Source organism: Ornithorhynchus anatinus, chromosome X1, assembly GCF_004115215.2.
Source record: "Ornithorhynchus anatinus isolate Pmale09 chromosome X1, mOrnAna1.pri.v4, whole genome shotgun sequence".
NCBI lineage: Eukaryota > Metazoa > Chordata > Mammalia > Monotremata > Ornithorhynchidae > Ornithorhynchus > Ornithorhynchus anatinus.
Window position 1 is genome coordinate 108,306,101 of NC_041749.1, and position 14,359 is coordinate 108,320,459.

At 55.8% G+C, this 14,359-nt stretch overlaps 1 protein-coding gene across 1 annotated transcript in view; it reads left to right on the plus strand.

The window, feature by feature from the left end:
* The first annotated feature begins 2,043 nt into the window (after positions 1–2,043).
* PTPRS (protein tyrosine phosphatase receptor type S) overlaps positions 2,044–14,359 on the plus strand; it is a 48,386-nt gene continuing 36,070 nt past the window's right edge. The window contains exons 1-2 of the mRNA XM_029051124.2: positions 2,044–2,124; positions 13,573–13,784. Of these exons, the coding sequence (XP_028906957.1) occupies positions 13,697–13,784 (88 nt within the window). The 5' untranslated portion in view covers positions 2,044–2,124; positions 13,573–13,696. The remainder of the gene's footprint in view (positions 2,125–13,572; positions 13,785–14,359) is intronic.

Consider the following 14,359-nt stretch of genomic DNA (forward strand, 5'->3'; position numbering starts at 1 on the left):
GGTTCTGTGTGCATGTGTGTGGTACCACCCTGGCTGGTTGCCCTGAGTCCACCAGGAGACCACGGGCGAGCGCGCCTGCAGGATGAGGGAGAGGAAAGAGCAGATCCTGCCCCCCTACCCCCCTGCCCATCCCCAGCCCTAATCCTGCATATGGGCAGGGAACATGTCTACCCACTCTGTTCTACTGTACTCTCCCAAGTGCTTAGTACAGTGCTCTGCATACAGTAAGTGTTCAATAAATACAATCGATTGATTGATTAATCCAAGGAGAACAATGTTCTCACTTGCCTTTCTTCAGTTCAGTCACATTGGTCCCTATGGGTGAAGAAAGGCTCAGCCTCCACCAGGGCCCCGGGCCTGGGTTCTGTTCCCGTTCTGACCCCAACACCCTGTGTGGTTAAATGTGGTTAAAGAAGCAGCGTGGCTAGTGGATAGAGCAGAGGCCCGGGAGTCAGAAGGTCATGTGTTCTAATTCTGGCTCCACCACTTGTCTGCTGTGTGACCTTGGGCAAGTCACTTCACTTATCTTTGCCTCAGTTCCCTCATCTGTAAATTGGGGATTGAGACTGTGAGCCCCATGTGGAACAGAGATTGTGTCCCACCTGATTTATCTGTATCCACCCCAGCACATAGTACAGTGCCTGGGCACATAGTAAGTCCTTAACAAATACCATAGTTAATTATTAAATGGCTGACCCTCTCTTTTCCTTAGATTCCCTGTGTGGAGGAAAGCGCTTCTGGGAGATAGAAAAAGGAGCATTTGGTAGGGCTTGATGTATTCTGTGTGGGAGACTGGGGAGCTCCTCATCCTGAGCATTATTGTTTGTTTATTTTTAAATCCTTGAGCTGGAGAAGCAGGCTCTGGAGCAGACCATGTGGTTTTTACCGTGGTTTTTGTCAGCTGGGAGGGACATTTCTGATTTGAGAGTAGGGGTAGGTGTGAATGTGGGAGAAGAAGAGCCGTGGTTATTGCTCGTTGTGGGCAGGGAACATGTCTACTAACTCTGAATCGTACTCTCCCAAGCACTTAGTACAATGCTCTGCACACCGTAAGCACTCAATAAATACTATTGATTGATCGATTGCTCAGGGTAACTCATAGACTGTGAGCCCTATGCGGACCAGGGACCGTCTGATCAGATTATCTCATATAGTTCCTATCCTAGTGCATAATAGTAAGTGCATAATAAATACTAATAGTATTATTACAAAGCAGGATGGGGCAGGGGAAAGGGCAGGCTGGATTCACAGAGACCTGATTTGGAGTCTGACCAGCCTCCATGGAACTGGCATGTGAGTACTGGAGGATTTGCCCTAAATAAGGCTAAAAAAGGAAGACACTAATCTGAGGACCTAAGAATTTGAAACTAAAAACCAATAGAAAATCTGGGGTCCTTTGCCCTGTCTCTTTGGGTTCGTATCGTGTCTGTCTGTTGGGACCGGGTTCCCCCCGACAGGCAGAGTGATTGACAGCTGGAAAACTCCAGACCAATGCCAGGTTCTTTCCCACTGCTGCTGGGCCATGTCACCTTCCCCCACAGCCTTCTTCTCTCTTCCGAGTCGATGACCTGCAGCTCCAATCCTGCCCCATTCTGCCCCATCTCTCCATTCCTTTCTAGCCTCTGACCTCTACCCATGTATATTTAGCCCATGTTTACTCAGCTGTTTGCTTCCCTTTTTTGTTTATAAATAGCAGCAGGTCTCCCGGGAGTGCTTGAGAGGGGTGGGGGCCACTAGTGCCGACTTAAAAATAATAATAATAATAATAATAATTATGGTACTTGTAAAGCACTTACTATGTGCCGAGCGCTGTTCTAAGCCCTGGGGTAGATACAAATTAATCCGGTTGGACACAGTCCCTGTCCCACATTGGGCTCACATCCCACATTGGGCTCACACTCTTAATCCCCATTTTTTTTTTTTTTACAGATGAGGTAACAGGCCCAGAGAAGTGAAGTGACTTGCCCAAGGTCACACAGCAGAGAAGTGGTGGAGCCAGGATTAGAACCCATGACCTTCTGACTCCCAGGCCCGTGCTCTATCCACTCTGCCACGCTGCTTCTCGACTAGGGGGGAAGGGAGCAGAGAGGAGGCCCAAGTCCAGATGGTTCTCACTTGCCAGGGGTTAGTGACGTTCTTCCTTCTGGCAGGCCTCTGAGTGGGAGGTGTTTGTCTTCCTCCCCCGCTTCTGAAACCCCTCCATGGCTCCCCCAAACCTCCCCTTGCACTTGCTCGGGTGTGCTGGATTCCCTTGGATGCTCAGGGGTTAAAGCTGAATATTTTGAGAGTGAGAGCTGCCTCATCCCCCCTCCCCATCTACTCCCCTCCCCTCTCCCTCCAGGCTCCTGCCCAGGAAGCCAGGCTGGAGAGAGGAGATTTTCAAACCAAACTCTTTCGTAGCCCTGTTGGTTTGATTGGCTGCCAAAGCTCCTGGCTCTCAGTTTGGGAAGGTTCCCCCCTACCCCCCCACCCCCACCTCCAACTCCCCTTCTTCCCTATGGTGTCGGGTATCAGGTTGGCATAAAAACACCCATCTGTTTTCAATCTGCATTCTCATTTCCATCTTCAGTGCATCTTCCCACTCCTCCTCCTCTGCACTCCCTTCCCCCTCCACAGGCACACAGCAATTCAGTGCGTAACTAGATGCTTTCTAAACACACACTGTCACACGCAGTTACACACAGAAACACACATCCAGTCACACCCAGTGGTCCGTGCGTGTACACACACAGACCCACCCCCCTCCCTGGCTGTTGCTAAGGCCTGGAATGTCCACGCCCGTGGAGGAGTGGAGCAGGGGGGAGGGGCAGCTGCAGACCCTCTCCCCGCCCAGGACCCCTACGCGGGACCATGTGGGCCTTCACCGACCTGGGAGGGACGAGCTTGCCATTTGCCCCCTTTCCTGGACTGGTTTTTCCCAGCCCTGAAGGAGGGGGCTGAAGGATGCAGACCTTTCTGGTGATCCCGGACCTGACAGCCAGCCCTGATGAAGAGGTGGCGGGGGGGGGGGGGGGGGGGGGGGGGGGGTGGAAGAGTTGCTGTTAAAGCATGACCACAGGGGAATTGCAGAGTTGGAGGATTGGGACCAATCCCTCCCACTCCCTCCTCCTTTTTCCCCTCCCTTCCTCCTCCCCCTTTCTTCTTGGCCTCTTCTCCCCGTCTGACTTCTCAGCGCCGGAGCGGCCGCCTACCCCATCTGACTGCTCCTCTTCCTCCTCCCCCGCCCCCGAAGCTCCTCCCTCGTCCCTTCCCCCAATGCTCCCTCCATCACTCCCGCCCCTTCTCCCAGGCTCCTCCCCCTCTTCTCCTCTTCTCCCCTCCTCAAACTCCTCCCCGGCCCCCCCCCCCCCTTCCCCCCACCAGTGTCCGGGCGAGCCAAGGCACGGACGGGCTTTGGGCCGCCCAGATTCGGGTCCCAGACACCTCCGAGCTGCCGCGGGGCCGGGCCGGGCCCATGGAGCGCTAGAGGCGGCGAGGCCGGGAGCCCCGGGGGTCCCGGCGGGCCTGGAGGAGCCCGGCCCCCGCCTCCCGCGGCTCTGCGGAGGGCGCTACAGGGTGAGTGTGAGGTCCCCCCCTGCCCCCTCGCCTAACCTCTCCCCAACACTGGGCGAGGAGGATCTCCCTCCCCACCCCACCCTTCCCAAACGTTGCAAGGCTGGGGGGCCCGGGGTTCAGGGGTACCCCCTCGGTATTGGGAGGGGGATCTTGCAGGGGACCCTCCTTCCCCAAGGGCTTTGTTCCTGCAGACAGGAATCCCCCCACCCCCGGACGGGCCTCTTGTAACCCGCTACCCCCTCATTGAGGTATAAGGTGGCCTTGCCTGGCACCGAGATAGGGCAGGGGATGCCGAGTCCCCCCCCCCCCCAAAAAAAAGTATTTAAACCCAGAACCCAAGCAAACAGGTCAGTGTAGGTAGATTCGCTGCTTGTAGAGGATTTGGTAGTACGCCCCCCCCCCCCCCCCATATCCCTCAGATGGGAGGAGTCTGAATGTTTTCCCCAAATTTCTTTATTTTCTGAAGGGCAGGGAAGGGGGGAAGAGGCAGGTCGAATGGAAACGGGGGCAGGCCGCGACCGTTATTTCTGCCCCCAGCTCGAGACCCCAGCGAGGTATTCACAGACCCGCCCGGAGGTCAACTCACAGCAGCCAAGTTAGACACCGCTCCCTCCGCCTCCGTCGGCCGCCCCCCCACCCCACAAAAAGCCATAAAGGTAGTCGGAGCAGCAGCAGGCTGGCCTGGCCTCTGCCAGAGCCCCCTGGCTGGGCCTCTCTGCCCAGCCGCTCCAAAACCCTCCCCCCTGCTCAAAGTTTCCCTCTCCTCCCAGTCGACTCTGGATTTGCTTGCTTCTCCTCCTTCCACCCACAGAGGCAGGGAGTCTCAGCCTGCGAAGAGGCCTGGGAAAGTTATTTTTCTTTCCTTCTCCCCCTCCCCCCAAATCTCGAAGCTGCTATGGCTGGAGGTTTTCCAGCACGAGTCTTGGGGCGAGCGGGTGGGGAGGCTGGGTCCCTGCCCCCCCATCTCCTGGTAGGTGGAGGGAAGGTGGCCCATCTGCCCACCCCACGAAGTGGGACTAGAGAAAGAGGAGGATCGAGGGGAGCCCTCAGACCTGGCTTTGAGAAGAGGGATCTGGGACCACCTGCAGTGGGAAGTCCCACCAGCTAGACATTTGCCAGACGGTATCCATCGTCCACCCCAAAAACTCCTCCTGCCTGGGAAAGGGTAGCTGGGAAAACTGAGGCTGAGAGGGAAATTGTTCCAAGCGGCCAGGGAGTCAGAACCCAGACGTCCACTTAGTGTTCCTCCTCCTACCCTGAAACCCTCCCTGAAGAATGAACGGGTCAGTTTGCACCTTCTCCCTCCAAACAGAAATATGGGAAACTTTAGTCTGGGGTGGAGTCACGGCCCTTCTGGACCTGCTCCTCTCTTTACTCCCCTCCCTCCCCCCCACCTCCCCACCCTCCCCTCTCTCCTGAGCCACCACAGTGTCAAGTCTCCCACCCCATCCTCCCTCCTGGGCCCCAGGGGATACATGACCCTCACCTTTGGGGAGGAGTCAGGGAAGCTGGGTTGGAACCAAAGTCCTCCAGGGGACAGCATTGGCAGGCTGGCGTCCCCCCACCCCCTGAGTAGCGTTGGAACCTGTTGAGTGCTTGTATGTGGGTGTGAAAGGGGAGAGGAATGGCAGAGTGGGAGGCAGATTGGGAGGGATATTTGCTTTGAAAGAGTGAGAAGAAAATCCCTATTGTAAGTTTGGGGTGCTGTAACTGTAGCGCCATACAAAAAGCATCCAATTCTCTCCTCTCCGTGCCAGCCCTGGAGAAGGCTCTTCTCCCCCACTGCCCTGAGCCCCCAGGGAATACCTTTTCGTGTTTTGAGTTTGTGGTTTATCTTTTGTGGCAGCGGTGAGTCAACCCCCTGCTCCGCCTTCCCTCCCTCCCTCTCTCCACACACGAGCGCAAGCTTGTCTGGTCCCGTAGGTGCACGTGGGGGATTCGTGCTGGGGAGCGGGTGCCAGCGATGTGCGGGCGGGCTGCCTTCTTCCAGGGTCTGCTCTGGGTTTGCAGTCCCCCAGTCCAGAGAATCAGAGGCAGTCGAGGCAGCGAGTCCAGCCCTCCTGGTTAGGGTAGAGGCAGTGTGGTCTAGCGGAAAGCGCGTGGGCCTGAGAGTCAGAGGACCTGGGCCTGAATCTTGGCTCCACCTCTTGCCTGCTGTGTGACCCTGGGCAAGTCACTTTAATGACTCTTGGCTTCATTTTCCTCGTCTTTAAAATGGGAGTCAAAGCTGTTCTCCCTCCTACTTAGACCGTGAACTCCTCTTGGGACAGAGACTATGGCTGACCTGATTGTTTTGTATCTACTCCAGCGCTTAGTACGTGGTTTGGCACATAATGAGTGCTTAGCAAATACCACCACCATCATCATTATTATTATTAGCATGGTTCAGCTTTTCTTTTTGGCGGGAGGGTATGAACGATCTGGGTGGGCTTTCACCCTGGAGGCCCGTGACCTGGCACACATAGTTTCTAACTACAGGAAGACTCGATATCGTGTCCCTCGCCCATCCTGACCCTGGAGTCCAGATCCAGCATGGACAAACCGAGCCCTGGAGCCAAAGAGTTTAGAAAGACCAAATCATAAAACTTAGGAGATGAAGGTCAGCCGCCGGCAAATCAGTTAGGTCCTGACAACTAAACATTTTTTCAGTCCCATCGGTGGTATTTATTGAGCGCTTATAGTGTGCAGAGCACTGCACTAAGCACTTGGGAGAGGACATAAGATTTCTGTATCAGTCTCCTTGCTGACCTCTCTGCCTCTTGCCTCTCCCCACTCCAGTCCAAAATTCACTCTGCTGCCCGGACTATTTTTCTATGAAAATGTTCAGACCACGTTTCCCAACTCCTACAGTGGTTGCCCATCCACCTCCACATCAAATAGAAACTCCTCACCATCGGCTTTAAAGTACTTAATCACCGGCCCCCTCCTACCTCACCTCACTGTTTTCCTACTACAAACCCAGCCTGCACACTTCACTCCTCTGGTGCCAATCTACTCCCTGTACCTCGATCTCGTCTATCTTGCCGCCGACCTCTCACCCACATCCTGCCTCTGGCCCAGAATGCCCTCCCTCTTCATATCTGACAGACAATTACTCTCCCCACCTTCAAAGCCTTTTTGAGGCCACATCTTCTCCAAGAGGCCTTCCCTGACTAAGCTCTCATTTCCTCTTCTCCCACTCATTCATTCATTCATTCAGTTGTATTTATTGAACACTTCCTAAGCGCTTGGGAGAGTATGGTATAACAATAAACACACATTCCCTGCCCACAGCGAGCTTGCAGTCTGTAGTCGCTAATGCAGCACCTGATTTGCTCCCTTCATTCACCACCTCCTCAGCCGCACAGCACCTATGTACGTATCCGTAATATATATAAATGTCTGTCTCCCCCTCTAGACTGTAAGTTCGTTGTGGGAAGGGAATGTGTCTACCAACTCTGTTATATTGCACTCTCCCAAGCGCTTAGTACAGTAAGCACTCAGTAAATACGATTGGTTGATTGATTGACAGTGCAATATGGTTGGCAGGGTCAGAGCTAGACCTCATTATCCTCAATTGCCAGGGTACACCAGCCTTGGAAATAACCTTTAATCTACCAGCCTGTTGGGCTGGTAATTGATTCTTATTTCTTAGGCTAGTATAGGTGTTAGGCTGACTACTTTCCATGTGCCCTTCCTCTCCTTTCTCTGCTTTAACCTTTAGTCTTAAGAATAATAACAATTATAATGGTAATTGAGGTGTTTGTTCAGCACTTACTATGTGCCAAGCACTGTACTAAGTGCTGGGGTAATCAGATAATCAGGCTGGAGACAGTACCTGGGGGGGGGGGGGCGGGGCTCACAGTCTAAGTGGAGAGAGAACGGGTTGAAACCCCATTTTCCAAGATAAGGAAACTAAGGTCCAGGGTCATGAAGTGACTGGCCCAACATCACATAGTAGATAGGCGGTGGGGCTGGGATTAGAACCCGGGTCCTCTGACTCCCAGGCCCAGACTCTTTCCACTGGGCTACACTGCTTGGTCTTATCGGTTCCATTTAGAGGGGGGGATTCTCTGTTACCAGCCAATTCTTCAGGTAAAGGACCCTGAAGGGGTTTGAACTCCAAGGAGTGGAGATATTGAGTGATGTGGAGCTGGTCTTAAAGCAGTAGTTGGGCAAAGCAGTACTGGATTCCCCCTCCCATCTCCAACACAAAAGCCAGAAAGCATCTCCATCCCCTTCCTCTATCCTGAAACTTCCCCAGGAATTTGCTGCCCTGAATTTTTAGAGACCAAGCTGAACTCAAATTTTTTTCAGTTTTTTTGTTTGTTTTTGGGGGGTTTTTTGCAGGGGGTACTCGTCACTCAGTAATCAATGTGCCTCCTCCCCTCATCCGCCCTTTCAATTCTTGGTAACTCTGACTTCCCAGTTGAACTCAGTAAAGGCCCTGCGTCTTCTTCCTCCTCTTTCTCATCCTCCTTCTGCTGCTCTTCCTCTTCCCCTTCCTTTTCCTCCTCCTCTTCCTCCTCTTAGTTCCTACAGTAGGATCTTCAATCTAGTGAGCGAACCATGGGCCACATCTTTTTACTTCTCTTGTATGTTCAACCTGCTTCACTTTAGGCATCCAGCCTCCAATACGGTGCCCAGCCCACAATGGGTGCCCAGTACCTTTGATGAATGATGTTGGCTGGGGACTGCCCTTTGGGAGGTCATGGAAATCAGGCCCAAAGAGGTAGAAGTCCCCCTGCCCCTCAGACCCATGGAAGGGAATATTCTTTCCCACTGGCTTGATGTCTTCTGGGCCAGGGGCTACTCTCTGCTCTGAGACAACCATCAAGCCCTCTCCCCCCCGCCCCACCCCTCCCAACCAGATCTGTTCCTTGGAACGAATCACTGATGGTGGAGGGAACTGTATTCTCTGAACCCCGGCTCCCCCTCCTCCTCCTCTGGGTTCGGGTGCTGGGGTGGGGGGGTGGGGGGGGGTGACTGGGCTCTGGCCCCCGCCCCACGGTGCTCACAGATAATATGTGCTTGGTTGGGCCATGACCCGCCTTCCCCCTCCGTTCTTTGTGTGTGTGGTGACTGGGGTGGGGGGTGGGGGGGGGTTGCGCGGGTGATTTATGAGGGAAATTCCTGCGGAGGGAGTAGGAAGAGCCTGGATGGAGGGAGATTGGGAAAGAGACAGACACAGCGGCCCCCTATGGACTCTACCAGCTGGATGGGATCCCCTGCGCTCTCAACTGTGGCTTGGGGAGGGGGAAGGGCATTGGAGGTCAGCAACTGATGGTCAGAGAAACACACCCCACCCCCCATTTCGTGACCAACTGCCTTATCTCCAGACCTAGCTGAGTGTGGGGGGCGGGGGGGAGGGTCAAGGCGACCTGAAGTGCCACCCCCCTCCCCGCAACTGGAGAAAAGCAATATATGGCCTCTGGACCCAGGGGCCCGGTTCCTCCCGCCCCCTCCCCATCCCCCTCTGCTTTCCATTCCTTTGTCTGTGGACATCTGGAGGGGGAGGAGTCCGGTGTCAGTTGGACTGGGCGTGGGGTGGGAACTGCACAGCCTTCCCATAGGTAGAAAACAGCTGGAAAGTCAGTCCTCCTCACCCTTGCCTGCCTCTCCAGAATTTGTGGTCAAGTAGACTCAGCCACTTTGTGGCGACAGTCAGATTGGGTGGCTTCCGGGAGGTCCCAGAAGACCTCCTAGAAATCCAGGGGTCAGGGTGGGAGATGGGAAAAAATGGGAGCTCCTGAGAGCAAGGGGGAGCAGGCTTGAGGTGCCGGGGGGTAGGATTCATACACCCTCCCTCCCATCCTGACCCCGGGCACCTAAAGTGGACAGGGTGGGGGAATCCTGTCCCTAAGCCCTTGGGGTCTCGGTTCTTTCCCTCTGATATTTCATTCATTCGGTTGTATTTGTTGAACACTTACTGCGTGCAGAGCACTGTACTAAGTGCTTAGGAGAGTACAATATAACAATAAACAGACACATTCCCTGCCCACAACAAGCTTAGAGTCTAGAGAACGAGCTCACGGTCTACAGTTGCCCCCCCATCCCCTTCCTGGCCACTGTGCCCAAGACCCTCAGGCTATGGAAACTGCTTGGTCAGGTTAGGAACCCACCCTCCCGCCCCCATCGCCCATGGGCCTTCGGACACCTGGGCTGTGTGTCCTGACGAGGGTCGCGCAGCAGGGTAAGGTGCCGTGGTGAAGGCAGGCCGTCTCTGCCAGAGGCGTTTGGGGCGGGGCAGATGGGGGCCCCCAAATCTGGGTTTGTCCCGTGGAAAGTCTCGAAGTTGAAGCTGATGTAGAACACCATTTCTAAACTCCAGTGGGCCCTGTCCCTCCACCACCAGGCTGGGTCTCCAGTTCTCCCTGCCGTGGCCACCATGGCACCTGTGCCTGCCTCTCCCTCCTGCCCGCTGGCTCGGAAACCTGGCATGTGGTGGCGGCAGCGGCAGGGCTTGGTCCCCCATTGCCAGGACACACGGAGCCAGATGGACCGCAGTCCTGGCCCGGGCCCAGTCCAGCTGTGCGCCCTCCCCTGCCCCCGGCCCCCAGAGAGCCCGGGTCAGGCGCCCGCCCCCCATCCCCACCCCCTTCCCCAGGCTCGGAGAAGGGGTCAGCCTCTGGCCACGGCAGGGGAGGGAGGCGGACGGCTAGCCGATCCCACTTCTCCCCTCCGTCCTCCACCCCCCGAGCGGAGGCCGGCCCTGGACGACCTGGCTCGAGAGGGTTTCTGGGCCTTGGCCCCTGCCCAGCCCCATCTCGGTCCTGCCCCTGGGCAGACGTGGAGTTCCATCCTCTCTCCGTCCCTCTCCCCATCCTTGCTGGCTGGGTTGGCCCTGGCCCTGACTGCCAGGGTATTTTTAGTGGCACTGAGAGGGAGCCGCGGAGAGCGGGGCGCACACACACCCAGGGCTCAGTTCCCGGTTGCACGGTACACTCTGTAATTCGGTTTCTGGTCGGGAAAATGACCCCGTTTGCTAGGCTGCAGGGGAGGGCGGGCCCCCAGGATGGCCCAGCGCCCTGTCATTAGGCGGGGGTGGCCGGGGCCGGGCCGGAACCCAAAAGGCCTGGGGATCGGCAGATTCTGCTCTCCTGGTCCTGAGCCCTCATCTCTCCCTCCTCCTGGCTGTCCCCCCTGTCATTCTGCTGGTCTTTCTGTCTGTCTGTCTGTCTGTTCGAGCCTCTGTGTCAGGGCGGGGGGGGGGAGGGGGGTGTCTCTAACTATCTGTAGCTTTTTCTGCATCTCTCTCTTTGTCTCTGTCTCCTCGTCTCTCTGATTCTGTTTCTGCAGTTGAGTTTGAGGGGCTGGCGAAGAAGGTGGATTTCCCCCGCCAGCCCCTATCTCTCTCCCCCTGCCCCCTCCCCCGATGGTCCCTGAATTGGAGAAGAGGGCCACCGGGGGCAGCTGCTGCTATTTCTTATTTCCAACCTTCCCCCCGCCCCCTCGGTTCCCGGTAGGAATAAAGGCAGCCCGGCCGCCTGGCTGCCCTGTTTATCGAGCACAAATGGGAGATAAAATAGTGGAAAACTAATTTTTTCATGCTCATTGGTGAGAAAGATTAAAATTATGCAAATCCACAGCCGGGAGCTGGGCGCGCGATAAGGGGCTGTTCGAGCCGGCTGGCTGGCTGGCTGCTGCCCCTGTCACTGCTACCGCCGGGCTGCTGTGGCAGGGAAGCTGTGGGGAGGGGGCAGGGGGCCGTGCTGCTGGTGGGAGAGGGTTTGGGGGGCTTCCCTGGGCAGGCCCGGGGGAGGCGGCCGAGTGGGGTGTGTGCAATACACAGTGGGGACTGGGGCTGTGTGCATGTGGGTGTGTGTGTTTGCACAGTGGTGGGGTAAGTGCAGACACAGGGGTATTTGTGCAGGTGCACATGTGCCTGTATATGCACTCACTGCGGGGTGCCTGTCGGGGTCCGAGTGTACGCCGATGGGGGTGAGTGAATGTGCGTGTGTAAGGAGGGTGTGCACATGGGTGAGCGTGTCTGCCTTTGTGTCGCTACACTCAGGTAGTTGGGGTCTAGGCATGTGTGCTTGCGTGTGAGTGTACCCGGACTGGGTGCCATTATCCTTAACGCTTCACTTTGCAAAGGCTCTTCTCCCTCTTTCAAACGTGCTTATGTTTCATTTATCCGAAGAAACCCCTTCCTTAATGCCACACGTTCCTCCAGTTATCGTCGTTTAGACTGTGAGCCTGTTATTGGGCAGGGATTGTCTCTATCTGTTCCCGAATTGTACATTTCAAGCGCTTAGTGCAGTTCTCTGCACATAGTAAGCGCTCAATAAATACTATTGAATGAATGAATTAACCCAGGTCTTTCGGCCAGGAGTACCCGGCGCCTAGTTGTATCCGACTAGACAGGGAGCAACTTGCTTGGCCTGGTGGTTAAAGTCCGGGCCTGGGAGTCAGAGGACCCGGCTTCTAATCCCGGCTCTGCCACTTGCCTGCTGTGGGACGTTGGGCAGATCACTTGACTTCTCAGGGCTTCGGTTTCCTCATCTGTCAAATAGGGAGCCGATACCCGTTCTCCCTCCCCTTTAGACTTTGAGCCCCGTGTGAGACAGGGACTGTGCCTGATCTCGTTATCTTGTATCTACCGCAACGTCTAGTACGGTGCTGGATACTTCATAAATACGTCACGATTTCATTCATTCGTTCAATCGTATTTATTGAGCGCTTACTGTGTGCAGAGCACTGTACTGAGGGCTTGGAAAGTACAATTCAGCAACAGAGACAATCCCTGCCCACAACTGTTGTTATTCTTATTATTGTTATTATTATGAGTTGACTGTCCCTGACCAAAGTGTATTAACCCCATTCATTGGTATTTCTTGGCCTGTGGCGGCCAGTGGAACCCAATAAGTTGGCCCTGTGGCTCAGTGTAGAGACCTACCCTGAACCCCTGGGGTGATGCCACTTTTCAGAAACCCAGCTGGACATCTTCTCCCCCTCCCCCAATTTATGGAGGCCCCCCCGAGAGAATCCTCCTTACCTCCCTACTGATGACTGACCACTCCCCTCCCCCCCAGTCAACACCCCCCATCCCTGTCCCTGGTGTTGAGAGCTTACTGGGGACAGAACACCATCCTGGGTACTTTGGGCAGGGTCTTTCTCTGTGCCTCATCCTGTCTCTTCGCTCTCTCTTTGTCTCCCTGTATCTTTGCCTTTGTCCCCCTCTGTGTCTGTGACCTAGTTCCCCTCATTGCCATTACCCGGGGTTCGGGAAGTTTGTGGGCCGGGCTGAGATCAGGTCTTTTCTGATCCCCTTGTTTTCCTGGGCTTCTCCCGTTCTGTCTCTTGGTGCCAGTGTGGCCGAGGAGGGAATCAATGGGGAGACAGTGAACGGGCATTCAGTGTCGGGGGAAGAGAAACCCAGCCAAAGGGCCTGCTTGTCGGCTCAGCCTGGGCCTGCAGTGCCCTCGGGCCGCTGTTGTTGCATGCCCTGCGCGTGTGTGATGAGGCGTGGCTGCCAGCGGGCGGACATGGTGGTATCTGCACATGTGGGTACCTGTGCAGGTACTCTAGGGTGTCAGTTCAGGTATATGTTTGTGCTTGTGTTTGTTTGGGTCTGGGAGTAGGTGAGAGAGAGAGAAAGAGAGAGACTGGCGGATGATGTGCCTGAACTAGAGCAGACTCGGTGAATAAAAAGTTGGCGGGGAGAAATCAGGCTCTGGAATAAGATCCTCTCCTTCGTCCCACAGAAGCTCTCTCTCTCTTTCTCCCCCCCCACCCCCGTTTCTCTCCCGCCCCCCACCCCTTGTATCCCCCTGCTTCCCTTGGGCTGATTTTGGAGTGGAGAGACCCCAGCACGTCCTGTCATGCATGATGCTATTCAGACCCATGGGCGGCCTCCTCCTCCCTGCCCCCCCCCCCCCCGCCCCACCACCACCACAAATCTCCTGCACCGCTGACCCTTCCCTAAGGGAGAGGAAGGGAGGGTGCTGGGGGGAGGGAGGATTAACATCCGGGGGAGGGGCTGGGTTTGACGGCTCTAGTTGTAACCCTGTCTGTCCCCTCCTCTTTTCTCCACAGACGCTGCCCCTTGTGAAGCTCAGCGAGTCAGGCTGCGTGGGGTGGGGGGGCCTGCCCCCCTCCCCCCTTCCTCTCCCTGCAACCACCCGTCCATCGAGGGTCCGGTTGGAGGCGGTACCTGAGGATGTCGCCTGCCCGCAGCGTGGCCCTGGCGCCCGGCGCCAGCCATTTGGGGCTGGTCGTCGCCCTCCTGCTTGGCTGCGTGGCTGAGGGTGAGTAACCCGGGGAGAGTGGTTGGGGAACGTGTGGGTCACCAGGGAAGCTGGTCTTTCGGAGCAACCTCTGCCGGGGAAGTCAACCAACTGAAAGAAACGAGCCAGGCCCTGACAGAAGGTGGACAGCAAGACTCAGTCAGTCAGTCGTGTTTATTGAGCACTTACTTTGGGCGGAGCGCTGTACTAAGCACCTGGGAGAGTTCAGTGTAACAGACACATTCCCTGCCCACAACAAACTCACAGTCTAGATGGGGAGACAGATGGCAGTATACACAAATAAATTACAGGTAAATGCTGTGGGATTGAGGAATGGGGATAAATAAAGGAAACAAGTCCGGGCGATGCAGAAGAGTGTGGGAGAAGAGGAAAGGAGGGCTTAATCTGGGAAGGCCTCTTGGAAGAGATGTGCCTTCAATAAGGCTTTGAAGCGGGGGAGAGTGATTGTCGGATTTGAGGAGGGAGGGTATTCCAGGCCAGGGCAGGACGTGGGCGAGAGATTCGGCGGCAAGATAGATGAGATCGAGGTACAGTGAGAAGGTTGGCATTAGAGGAGCCAAGTGTGCGCGTTGTAG